General features: G+C 32.6%; 1 protein-coding gene across 1 annotated transcript in view; it reads right to left on the bottom strand.

Moving 5' to 3' along the window:
* MMP16 (matrix metallopeptidase 16) overlaps positions 1-14,484 on the bottom strand; it is a 354,140-nt gene that overhangs the window by 188,179 nt on the left and 151,477 nt on the right. The window contains exon 2 of the mRNA XM_027089737.1: positions 4,592-4,740. Within this exon, the coding sequence (XP_026945538.1) occupies positions 4,592-4,740 (149 nt within the window). The remainder of the gene's footprint in view (positions 1-4,591; positions 4,741-14,484) is intronic.

Here is a 14,484-nt window from a genome sequence, read left to right as displayed (position 1 = left end):
CTTTACCAAGGGAAAAAATACTCAAAAATATATATTTTGTGCCTTAGGCATAAGTAATCTTAGAAAATATTCATCAACATAATATATTAAACAGGTTTCTATCCTCCAAACTTTTCCAAGTTCTAATGAAAGGTAAGAGTAATACCTATGATTATAGTTGTCCCAAGAAATCTTTCTAGAAATTTTAAAATATGCTTATATTTATTATGTTAAATATCCTTAGGCTTTGCTTGTATTCAAGTTCAATAATAATGAAGATTTTTCAAAAGAAAATTAACTTAGGGCTCAAAATGTAGATAGGCTGATAGCTCACTCTGGTCCAGAGTTTCTTTTTTCTATCAACTCATTAGCAGCCTGCATGGACCCACACGTTATTTCCAAAGCTGAAACTGCAAAGTTAAAGTACTTAAAAACCCAAGCACAGAGAATAAGTGTATTAAGCCTCCATGATCTGCAATGTGAACAAAAGCTCTGTTACAGCGTCACCTCTTTCTTAAGCTTTCACCTCTCACCTTTTACCTTTTGGAATGGGGCTCTAAGGACCCTGCTCATTTAGCTGTTAACCAACCTTCTGCAGCTACCAAGATGTGGACTGACCCATGCTATAATGTTATAGCTTTGAGTACCATTGTTATGTTAAAAAATAACAAAGAAAAATCTTTAATTACTGATGGATCTATCTTTTATATCCAAATTGAAAATGAAGAGTCTTAACTTGATAATTTAGACAAAAGAAAAAAAATCATGGAACATCTGGATAAGTAAACCAAAAAGCTTGTAGTTCTTGATATATCTAAATAAATACTTGAATTCCAAAATCAGGAGTTCAAATATCACTACAGTTTCATAATAATTCTTTGAATAAAGCTACTTATTTAGTCTTAAAATAATTTTTAATTAAGACAAATTTCTGGGCATGATTTAAATAAATTAAACAGAATTACTAAGATCATCCAGTATACATGTATAAATGTATATATGTTTGTATGTGTATACACACACACATACACATATATATATATATGGAGAGAGAGAAAGAAAGAGAGAGAGATAAAAACAGAAAGAAAGATCACCTTACAAATCCCATCAAGTATGCTTCAGGGCATAACATTGTGCACACATAAAAAGATAAACTAAAATTTTAAAATACTTACTATTAATATTATAAAAACATATTAGACTCATTCTTATTATTGCCTTGCTATCCTTTTCCGTCCTTGCAAAACTCTGCATTTTTATGCATAACATAGATTAATTCACTTATTAAGGAATTTAAGTGAGCTTGCTTACTAAAATTAGCTAAGTAACCAATAATTTAAAAGAACCATTGCAACATATGATAATTAGCTCATTTTGGGTGGGGATGGTATAAGTATTTACCACTACTATCTCTCCAATACCAATGTTAATTCAAAAGCTATATAATATGCCACTTAAGGTACTAACCAGATTTGTTGCATGAAAATGGTTAATTTCTTCAATGTAATATAGGGATTATTATAATTGGCATCATTACTTTTCATTACCCAAGAATTATAGATTGAATCCGCCAAATGTCTGTCTGCCAAAAAAGAATATAATTACTTTATTTAAAAACAATTGATTTCAACAAGACTCTAAAATTAGATAAATGTTTATGGCATTTAAATGCCGTAATGAATGAATGAATCCTAAGACATTATTTTAATACTGATGAATAATTCTAGGTCTCTAATTTTACTACATATTTTATGTAATAAGACTTAGATGAAAAAAATCATACATTATAATTTGACTATGTAAAATAATAGAATGCAATTTCAGCGTGGATTGTTACCACACATTCATTTAATATTACAGAAGCACAGAAAATTGCTTAAGTAGCATGATTATAGGGATTACACTTACAAAAATGGTACATAATTTGAGCTGAGTACCCTGAGCAACAATACCCCAAGACTGGGGATACATCAGTGGAAAAAAACAGACAGGAAGCAAATGAAGCTGCTTCTAGTATGAAGCAGGGTTTCTAGTATGAGTGACAATGAGAATGACACAGAGGACAGAGGAGGCATCACAGTCTAGGAAGGGAAAGGACCAGGGTTCAACAAGGCTTTAATGGGTTCACATAGAAATAACGACCAAGTGTAACACTCTCTTTAAAGAGAAAGATGCATTTTTAATTTCAAAATAACTGAGTTAGAACAAAACTCTTTTAAAGAAAAAAAACAAAAAGCAAGCAGAAAAACTGGTTGGTTTTAAATTTAAGGCTGCTTATTTAGTTGATCTTTTCTTTATAATGCTATAGCTCACAGAAATGTTACTTTAACACCTGCACACTGACACATTCCTTTCTTTTGGTCTGTAATCTGAGCCACTGTATGCCAGGAAAAGACCCGTGTCTTTTTCTGCACCTCTGCATTTTTTACTTCATACTGCTGTTCAGACCCCTTTCCACAGGAAGGGTCCAAATAAATCCTGCACACATTCCTCTTCCATTATGTCCTGACAAAGACCTTTTTCTAGCTATTTTAGGGAATCAAACTTATCCATCCTGAGTCTTTTCAATGATTAGCAGGGGCTTTCAAAAGTGGGGGGAAACACAAATGACACCTTTTATAGGACTCCACTCTCTCAATTTTAGTATCTAGTAATAAGCATATTTAAAATAATTTGTTTCCCAAGTCACCATTTATTGTATTTTTAAAAACTATGTCATAATTTCCAAAAAAGTGAATTAGAAGGTATCAGCTCTGCGTTAGGGAACAAGAAAGCTTGTCCAGAGCGCTTTTTAAGTTGTTGGGATAAAGAGTACAATATAAATGGAGTTCTGTATTGTACACAGCAATGAAACACAGGGCTTGCTGGAGGTTTTGCTTATTAATTTAACACTATATTTATTTTGGATAAGAGGTATCTTATGACTTAAAATGAACTTTTGATAGTATACTATTAAGAGAGAATTGCGATGATTACAGGGCAGTAGATCCAAAATATCAAAATTGTATTCCCAATATTAACAGGTTTCTCATTCTCACAGAATGCATTATATTAATTCTTCATTCTGTTTTCACAGACTCAAATCAAATTCAATATTTAAGTATCTATGAAAAATGTTAGGAGAGGTAATGTATTTATTTATTTATTTATTTTTAACATCTTTATTGGAGTATAATTACTTTACAATGGTGTGTTAGTTTCTGCTTTACAACAAAGTGAATCTGTTATACATATACATATGTCCCCGTATCTCGTCCCTCTTTCATCTCCCTCCCTCCCACCCTCCCTATCCCAATTTAGTTTTTCAAACTGCTTGAAAACTGTTTAATCTTCAAGCCATTGTTATATGTTTTTTTCTGTTTTGATGAAATAGAAATAGTATGACTAACATCATACTTTAAGTATTAGAAGGCAAAATAGAATTTTAAAATTATATATTAAATTAGTTTAACATGTAAGAATTAATTATATACTCCTGAGTCCAGGCACTTCAGGTATTTAAGAAAAATGTGTCATTTCTCAAAGGTACACAGCATGGTATAGTGGAAACTTCCCCAAGTAAATGTCAAAAAATCTGGACTCTGAAACTAATCTGGACTTCAACTAGCCTTTGACTTTCAGTTTTCTACTTGAAAAAGTGGAGAGAAAAATGTATTCTTATCTTCCCTATTGTGTAGGTTTAATGTGTGTTGATCATTATAAATGCTGAAGTAGATTTACTTTTGAGTATCAAAGACTCAATGAACACAAATAATTCTTCCCTGCACTAAAAGAATTAATCATTTCCTCCTTTGTTGTCTAGAAACAATAATGCTGTTTCATAGTGTACTTGTGGTAAAACAATTTATGACTGTGTCTAGCTACACAGTTAACTTGAAGTTCCTTTGAAGAAGAGACTATGTCTTTTGGATCTGTATATGCCTCTTTCACAGATAAAATGCCCAGTAAAGTGTGACTGGTTGAATAAATAAATGAACATATGATTGATAAAACAATAAATAAAATAACAAATATTATTAAAGAGTAGAAATAAGTCCTTTGTTACTAAAAGATTGAAAGCACAGACTTTTCAGTGAAAACTCTTCCCTTGATTTAACTAGTATGAGAATTGTCACTAGCAGAACGCTAGTAAGCTATTAACTGGCTCTCTGATTCCCTCCCCCTCAAAAACAGAGCCTGATTTGCAGTTTCCTATTTTCCTCGGTTTCAATATTTTGACTTTGGCCAATTTCAAGCTACTGCTGTGATATCATTTAGGGAAAGAGATGTGCACACACAACTCCCTCCAGCCATACAATCCAGCTCCAGCACATCACTTATCACCACTCTTCTAGTAGTGGCTTCAGCTGTACATCTACTTTAACTCCCATTGTTGGTATTTTCTTTCCTAATTTGAAAATGTATTGCTTAAGTCCAGGTGAATAAACTTAATTTTGTGTTTTAATTTTTTATGAAATTTCAGGGGAGTGGAGTTAACATAGATTAAGTTCCAAAGAAACATTCATGAGAAATATCATTCCATTTGTGGTTGGTGGAGTTCACTAAGGGTTTTTCAGACCACTTAGTTTGGCTCAAGAGCTGAGAAAAAAAGAGTGCTGATGCCATTACTTACTCAATTGTGTTTCGGTCCACTTTTCCTGTCATGTTAATGCCGTAGAACTGCTGCATCGCAGCTAAGGCAGACTGCATGGTCTCTGCAGAGCGCAGCACCGACATTCTGGGGTCAGTCGGTGGAAGGTAGCCGTACTTCTGTAACCAAACCTGCAATAACAAGTACAGCTCTTTTTAGATCAACTTCACAATTTAACAGGAATTTTATGGTAATTAAGTTCGGTCTATAGTTGATTTTTAAACTTTATTTCCTCTCCTAAGGGCATATATTATTTAATTTTGTCTCTTTTTAACACATATTATGTAGTTTAGGTTATTTTAGTATAATTTCAGTGGTTGTTACAGATCTTTCTAACATACACACAAACTCTAATTGTAAAGAAAAAGATTAATCATTTGTCTCAAGCTTACACTGTATAGAATACTATAGTAGATACTGGATAAAATCACAAATAAGATCATCCCTGCCCTCTAGGAACTCAACTTCCCAAAATGAAGATATTTTTTCAAGAGTATGACCCCACTGAGACATCTATGCTGAAAGGGGAAGTTAATGTGCATATGCCACATCTGAAATGTCATTTTCCTGAATAATTAGTCACTGACTATAGCTGTTACCAGTAGCATCATCACATGTAGACCAATTATTCTATAATGACATTTGGGGTATGAATTCTATGCAACTGGTCTATCCAATTGTAGCTAGATATCTTCAAGGACAGGGAACTCTTTCTCATGTAAAGGATATCCTTTCATTTATTTACAGTTGATTCACTTCAAACCAAATCATGTAAGTGACCAAACTTTTCACATACAGATAAAATCAGACTATTTAGGTGAGAATATTTGTCCCTCTCCTTAAGGATATCATGATTTTAGTTCTGGTCTTCCCTAGGGATGAGAGATTTGGGAGGATAGTGAGAGGAAGATATTGATGTTGAACTCACACCCAGTCATGATTACAGCCAAAATCCGAGTCATTTAAGGTTAGATTTTAAAAATAACCAAAACTTGGGTTATCTGGGGGGGGATCTCTACCAGAGAGTGGATGCTTTCTAGTTTTACAATTCTATATATTCATTTTAAATGCACAATCATATGTCCAGCTCATATCCCATCCTGCTGTCCCTTACTTCAATCTTTCATAAGGCTCTAAGATTTCTTGAAGATTCCTGTCAGATTGAGAAAGGCCAGGTAATTCTGCCTTTGGCACAAAATAAAAGCTGTGCTATTTAACGGAAGGTATTCACCAGTATGTGTTTCCCCTCCCACCTGAGTCTATTCATCATATAATGATCCTGTGAAGTTGTAGCTTTCTCCCAATACCTGATACACTTCCATTATGACCTTACAATTAAAACAGAAAAGAGTTATTTTCTCATTGAAAATAAACAGCAATTATAGAAGTTAAATTTCACCAAAAGAGATATTAAATATATCAGCTTTTTAACATGTAAAACACAAGGTGGAATCTTATGTGGTATTTCCAAGAAATTGACCCCCCAAAAGTGCAGCGCAACCCCTTGAAAATAAGACAAAACATTTATTCTAAAACTATTTAAGGGATTAGCAAATGCATCACTGTCACGAAGGTTTACTGTTGAAATTCCATCTAGTAAACTCATCTACCACATAGTGAAAACATGCCCAGACACTCTCCTCATCTAATCTATAATGAATAGGCTGCTAGGGAAGACATATATTCAGTAACCTAGTCAACAGTGGTACAGTCTGAAATAGACCTTTTTTTTTTTTTTTCCTGAATGAAGGAGACAAGATTTCACTGGCAATATATTACTTACTAGGAAATTCAATACCTATTTTCAAACAATTTCACCCAAATTAGATTTCATTGTGATTTTTAATAGTATACATGCACAAATATTCTGAAATTGAACTCTTTTCTTTTTCCCATAGCACTTTGTTTGCATCCATTTCTTACTTGCTATAGAGTAAGAAACCTTGTTGCTAGGTTACTCAAGGGCGCTAAGCTACTGTCAATCACGTTTGTGAGAACAGCAAAGAAAAAAACTGTTAATAAGCCCTATGATTTACATACAAATAGAGACTATAAAATATATGAATTTTAAGTGCATAATGAAAAAATAGCATGCTCTAAAAAATATGTATTTGATTTATGCCTTAGGCTTTCAAACAAATAAGTTAGAATTACATAAAAAAAGAATGGTGATTTTTCTCTAAATTCTTTTTTATATTATGTCATTCATCATGAAAGGCTGTTTCTCCAAATGAATAAAAAGTGCATAACTATTTTTAATTGTAAAATATCAGAAAGGCTAAGGAATCTACCATTTTATGATCAAAGTCTGTTTCTCACCTGACAAATCAATGTCAATAAGATTATGGGTCACTTTGAGTTGTCCATTCTTCATACCATTGTTATTGGTTAATCAAGAAATCTTTTCTGACATCATCAATAATTGACCAGGAATAATTATCAATTAAAATTTGTAATGCAAATTTCCACAAAACAATGGAAGATCAAACATGACTATATTGGTGTCACATTATAGTATGAATTCAGCAAGGCCTCAATAACATTTCTTATTGAAGCAAAGCCTGCTGTAGACAGCTTTACTCTAGGTCAAGGTAAAAAGTAAGTGACTATACCTACAATGCTTTCAAGTAGTAATTTTATCTTCAGTGCCTATATATGTGTATATATATATAATCCAATGTATAAAATACAGATGAAAACAAATATCTGTTTAAATAATTTTTTAATCACCAAGGGGATATCCTCTCTTGAGTTTGCTTTTGTTTTCTGTTATTTCATTTATGTTGTTGAGACCACAGAATTCTGAGAGTCCAATCATTTTTGGTATGATAGGAAAAAGTCTGTACCAAACAGCCCTAAATAATAAGATGCTAATGCTCTTTGTATGAGGATAATTTGGTCAACATGGTGATGTAAAACTAGCCAAATACAAGCCGTACTGTACACTCAGCATCAAGGGTAGGAAAACACTCTGGCCGAAATTCATAGTGCTTTGTAAACACTGACATTTAAGTTATCAATGAATTAAGATCAGGTTCAAAAAGTGAAGATCAGGAATAAACACTGGCTCGAAATCGTCAAAGAAGTATAGGAGTCTTTGGTATAAGTAACCTTATTCTACTCTATAGAATAAAACATGTTTGTTGTACAAACAGAGCAAGATAGGTGGCTTAGCATGTCATCATTCTATAGTAGTGAACAATAAGAAGTTTGGGAAATTGGGGTATAATAGAAGTGACATAGAAGAAACCTTTCTTTATAACGTTTTTGTTTTCTACTAAATTATAGTATCTTATTTGATAAAAAATTAAATTAAATCTACAAAGTAAAATTTGAAGGTACACCTTATCTCTTAAAGACTATGCCATAGACATCCATCTTCATACATTGTTGTATGAAATATATCCCTATTTTGTGCCTTGATGTCTTTTCAATGTTTTCAAATGCACATAATGGATAATTAAGGAAAACTTTCTTTATGTGTGCATTTTGGGGAAATGATATTGTATGTGTAGGGTCCATGTGAGGCTTGAGAATATATAAAGCCACCAACATAATTCTTGCTCAATAAGCCATATTATTATTTTATGCTTAATAATTGTTCTGAGTTCTTGAAATTGTTCCTACTGAAGTTAAGATTTGTCCTTGGAATGAGCAAGACTGAATATGCAGGTGAGATTTAAGTAGTCAGAATTGTGATGAAAGAGAAACTACAGAGGGTACAGAATCATATATTGCTTGAAAATTCCCCAAGTCCCAAAACAAAAAGGGGAAATGTAAAAAAATTGGCAAATTAGTTTTTATTTTGTTTTCTTTGCTTTATTTTGCTCACTGGATTGACGTGCATTTGAGAGTATAGAAAATATATTAGGAGACAAACAGCTTTCTTTGAGGGAAATCTTGACTCCTTTTACTGTCTAGGATTCAGCCCATCTCATTATCACTAAAACAAGCAACTACAGAACCTCAAATGGTGCAACAAAATCTAACCTTGAATTACATTCTCTGTTACTAATATATTCAAATACCTTGCTGTCTTGTGGACAAAACCAATTTCCTACACTTAGTGATTACCTAAATGGAGGAAAAAACAGAAGAGTTATTTTCTCTGCAGAGCAAGAAGATATATCAGGCAATAAAAGGCAAACACTTAAATTCTGTGCTAATAGATATTGCCTTTACTAGATTCTAATATAAATAAGGAGCAGCAGACACACAAAGTTCCAGTAAACTCATTAAGAAAGTGTCCTTGTCACAAACATTTCATGTAACCATATAGTGAAAACCTGTATTAATTGACTTAGCTATCCATATCCATATATCAGGGTGGTATCCTGAAATATGGCTTTCAACAGCAATAACAACGAGGAGACATTAATAGTTCTTATGCCTAATGGCAAATGTAAGCAGAGCATTTTTAGAATATATATTCTTATTTAATCTCTCAGTCCAGTACTGAAATCAAGAGAAGTAAATTTTCCTCCAGCTGTTGAGGCTAATAAGTTTATCAATACCTTAATATAAAATTAAGATATTATTACTCATTTACTCAAGTGAATCACAAAGGCAAGAACCCTAAATCTCCCTCACTGACAGGACCCAACACATTGAAATGAGAGAACACAATGAAATGAAACACAGACATCCTTCCTCCTGAAAAAAAAATTAAATGATTAAAATAATAAATTTATTAGGGCATGAAGGGATGTATTTTAGATATTATAGAAATTCTTGGAGAGGAAGAAAAGGGAAGTAGGGTTTGGAATCTTACTTAACCTGAAAGATCACTTTGCCAGTCCATATTCCTATTTGTGACTGAGCCAGTTATTTCAGGCATAGTTTCATTTCAGCTAATGTTTGGTAAAGCCAAATGCAAGCTTCATATACCCAGTGATTATATGATCCAAATTATAGTACTCAGTATGGAAGAACAAAGAAATGGGTGATAAGTATATTTTTTATGATAACAATCACTTCCTTTTAAATAATTATGCATTTTTTATTATATTGGCACATACATTTTAAAAATTATTGGCTTCATGTTAAATTGAACATATTTACTAACAAAATATTTAAATCTATTCTGATATAATTAACTGAGTTTCTTAATAAAATGCAACTGGAAGAATGTATTTTTAATAGTTAAATTTTCATTGTTATCAAGTTATTTTCCATTTTCAATATGAGACTTCCAAACATACTTGTAAAATTCTGTTATTAACCAAAATAAACAACTAAAACCTGATCATACCTTGTTTTGTGGTACCATCAGCAAAGTCAGCAAAAGCTTGAGGACATTTTTCACTGACATTCCATATATTCACTGGTTATAAAGAGTGGCAGAATTTAGGACCTAAATTGTCTAGTCTGAAAAGTGGCTATAAATATGAATTATAACTACCTATTAACCAAAAAACTTATGTGGGAGCAGTCATTCAGAATTGGTCAAATTGAAAATTCATAGGATAAGTTAATGAGGCAAAAATTAGTGTTTCTGTTCATTCAAAAATCTAAAGGAGCTCTAAATCACCATCCCATCCCCACCATGAATGAATCAGTGTTTGAAATTTCATATATAGTATGCAATTTCTTTAGAATTATACTGTTGCTTAAATGGCTTCTTAAATGAAAATGAAGCAGTGGAAGGACCAAAAGATACTCCACTGAACATCTTACCAATCAAGAGACACTGTCAACTGGACAAAAAGATGGAAAATAGCTGAGGCCATTACTAAAAGTTATAATGATCATCATGACCATATTTTTCACTTTAACATGTGATTCTCTAATTTATGATAGAAACTAAAAACTTAGGATGTAAAGGTTAAGGAGACTTTTATCATTCTGCATAAAAGTGAAGATGCAAGATGGAGGGGTTATGGGGATATATGTATACGTATAGCTGATTCACTGTTATACAGCAGAAACTAACACAACATTTTAAAGCAATTATACTCCAATGAAGATGCTTTAAAAAAAAAAAAGTGAATTGTACTTTGTATTTAGCAACTGTGGGAGTGAAGCCCCTCAAACAGTAATGGCTGAACTCTAATGGTAAAAACAAACAAATAAACAAACAAACAAAAAGACAACAGCCCTTAATAAGATTCCATTATATGTTAGTTGTTGTGCTGGAAAGTTAGAGTACTGCGATACACTGTCTCCTTATCTGTCTTTACTGAGAATTTTCTAAAAGACATTACTTGAGCCTAAGTCATGTAGATGATGGACTGAACTTGCCTTTATTGGGCTGGGGTGGGGGTGGGGTGCAGCTTTAGCTTCTTTGACGTAGAGGTACAAAATATCTTTGAAACTTAGACACAAAATACCAGAGCATTGTATTTAATACACACATCCACACATTTATGCATGAACTCTCCTACCTATAAAATAAGAAAAAATAAACTTCACTTTTATTTAATGCACAGATTGATTCTGGTTCCCTCACTTGGACAGACTTCATACAGTCATCATCTGTGTTCAAGCAGGTGTCCTGAGGGAGGAGATGGAGTTCCACAGTACAAACAGGTTTAGTGTGTCACCTTCAATAGTTAGCTTGATTCCAGCACATTGCAAAATACAGCTATTTTTAAATGGATTTATGGATTAGTCATTTTAAAAAGAAGAAATTTTGTAATACTTTGTGATGTGATGGAGAATGACCAAGAAAATATTTTGTACCACATAGATGTTTCCTGCTTATCTCAGGGCAAAGTACTTAAAAAGTTGTCACACTTACATAAATTTTGCATTTCTTTTACAAAAAGACAAAAGTGCTGTCATTTTCCATAAAGACAAGAGGTTGCAAATACAGCTGACTCTTGAACAATGTAGGGGTTGGGGTAGTGACCCCCCACGCAGTCAAAAATCTGAGTATAACTTTTAACTCCCCCAAAATGTAATTACTAATAGCGTGCTGTTGACCAGAAGCCTTACCGACAACATAAACAGTTGAATAACATAATTTGTAAGTATGTGTATATTTACATATATTTTATACATTCGTGACATATCTTTTGCTTAATTTTTTCGGTATTTCTAGGCTATGTTGTTCATCTGCAAGGTTTTTTCAAATTGCCATAAATCTCCAAAAAAATTTTCCAATACATTTATTGAAAAAGTTTGCATGTAAGCAAACCTGCACAGTTCAAACATGTGTTGTTCAAGGGTCAACTGCAATATACTACTCAATAGCTACATTGGGAATATGAATAAAAAGAACATAAAATCTGTCCCATTAAGATAAAAGTGATGTTTTAGCAATTAGGAGAAAAAAATGCTTTTGAAAGAAATATGCCCTATATAGAGAGTATTTTTGTAAAGATGCATGTCTGGAAGTGTTTCCATTATCACATGAATTTGTACTGAAAAGATATAAATACATCACCTATTAAAACTGCCTCAGAATTTCCTACTTTAAAATTCCAGAAACATAATTTTCCACCTGTAAAATAACCTGCCAAAAGAATAATTTCAGTAGGTTGTAAGTCCATTTGTTAAAAAGATGAAAATGCAACACCTTTCGATTTGTTTTTAAGAACAATTGATAGACATCATGGAAGATGAGAATTTGCCATCTGAATTTTGCCAAAAAACCTTTGCATAACTGATGAATAAGATTATAGAACGAGCCTAGTGGTTTGTAGTTAGCTAATGACATAGCTTTTTCTGTTGCATTTACATATCTTTATGAGGTGTCTTTTTGTCCATGGCAATTTTTAAGGAGATTACAAATATATGGATCTTATGCTTAGTGAAGTAAGGCAGCCAGAGAAACACAAATACTGTATATTTTCACTTATATGTGGAATCCAAAAATAAAGACAAATGGACAAATATAGCAAAACAGAAACAGACTCAGATACAGAGAACAACTAGTAGCTACCAGAGAGGAGAGGAGTAGGGGGAGGAGCAAGATTGGTGAAGGGGATTAAGAGGTACAAACAATTGATATATGTATAAAAAATAAGTTGCAAGGATGTAATATACAGTACAGGGAATATAGTAAATATTTTATAATAACTTTATATGGTGTATAATCTATAAAAATATTGAATCATTATGTTATACACCTGAAATTAATATAATATTGTAAGTTGACTATACTCCAATAAAAAAAGAAATAAACAAATTTTGAAATTGCCATATTTTAAAGTATCAAATCAATATTTTCAAAATAATGAACCATAGTCAGCCATAGAACTCTCCATGAAAAAATAGTTCTAATAAGAGCAAAACAATATAAATGCAATTATTATGTAAAATACAAAGATTATTATTTAATTTTGTCATCCTTAACTCATCTTACTATTTCTATTTTGAGGATATTTTATAACATATATAATGTTTAGTTAGTTCAAGATATAATGGTAAATAAGATTGTGAATGTTAAAAAAAATGACTGATGGAGGAATGCAATAGAAAGTGCAGAGATCAATGATCTGATAGAAAGAAGATACTCTATGTTTTAAAGTGAAGCTAATTCCTTAAATTCTCTCCATGACATAGTCACTTACTCTCCCTAAGGGATGAGAACACAGTCTATCAATATCTATATAATATATTCTGGCTGTGACAATTCCCAAGCTTTTCCTTTCTGTCAGGCACTACTGAAGCTACTGAAGTCCTGTAGAGTAAACTCCCTAGAATAACTTCCAAGACATTCATAATTTGGTCTCCAAGTATGCCTTTGTTACTTTGTTGTATAGAATCCATTTCTTGGTCACACTGAAATTTCAGTTCTACCCCCAACAGACCTCCATAATAATAACAATTGCTGTCAGTCCTTTACTGCCTACTAGGTACTAGGCAATTTACATGATTTATCTTATAGCAATTCTGCGAGTTAAGCATTATTATCTCTCTTTTATAAATGACAGAATAAAACCCCAGAAAGATTAAATAACTTACCCAGGGACACACCAATAAGAGAGGAGTAATCAGTATTCAAATAGAGATCTGACTACACCCAAGGTCAACTTTGTTCTTCAAGGCTGCCTCTTAGACATGGAAGAGACCCAGCTGCCTATCTATATCCTAGGAAATGCTAGGAGACCCTATTCACATTTCAAACTGAGAAAGCAGACCGTCTGAAAACATATCTACAATAACTGTGAGTTTTTGTAGCTTTTACACAAACAAAACATTCCATTTTACATCATGAAAGGAGCTGTTGTTGCCTATGTTCTGGATATAACACTAGCTCCTACTTCTGAGGGCTTCTCTAATTGCCAATGCAAAATAGCCTTGCACTGTCCAATTTGCCTAGCTCAACTAATATTCTTATTTCCATGCCAGAATACTTATGGCCATTTCTGTTTCGTAGTTTAAAAAAAACACTACAACCATCTTTGCCAGAGAATTATCCTTTCTTCTCACTTCATTAATTACTTCCCAGCACTTTCTATAATAATAAGACTACAATAAGTCTCAGTGTTTCTGGTCAACTGTATCTACAGTTTCCTCGGTTATCTCTTCTAAAATTAATCCTTCAAATACCATACACATGTTGATGGCACACCAATTTAACCCTTTAATCCTGACCTCACCATAATGCACAGACTCTGCTATGACACTGCTGTTTAACCCAAAAATATAGGAATCACCCTTAATTCTCCTTTTTCTCACCATTCATACTCAATCCATCATCATTCCTTAGCTCCAATTTTACATTGAATAGAAACTCTTATTTCTGCTGCCACTCCTTTGTCCAGAGCACCTACCAGAAATTACAAGATTCTCCAACTGGCCTCTGTGCTTTACATATTGCTACTATTCTCTCTCATTCCCCAACTAATATGAAGTGTTTTTTGTTTAACTACAGTAAAATATATGTAACTTAAAATTTACCGTTTTAACCATTTTCAACAGTAAAA

Source organism: Aethalodelphis obliquidens, unplaced genomic scaffold, assembly GCF_003676395.1.
Source record: "Aethalodelphis obliquidens isolate GAN/ISIS:26980383/991018 unplaced genomic scaffold, ASM367639v1 scaffold68, whole genome shotgun sequence".
Taxonomy (NCBI): Eukaryota; Metazoa; Chordata; class Mammalia; order Artiodactyla; family Delphinidae; genus Aethalodelphis; species Aethalodelphis obliquidens.
The sequence above is the reverse complement of the archived record's forward strand: the minus strand, read 5'-3'. Positions and strand labels throughout refer to the sequence as shown.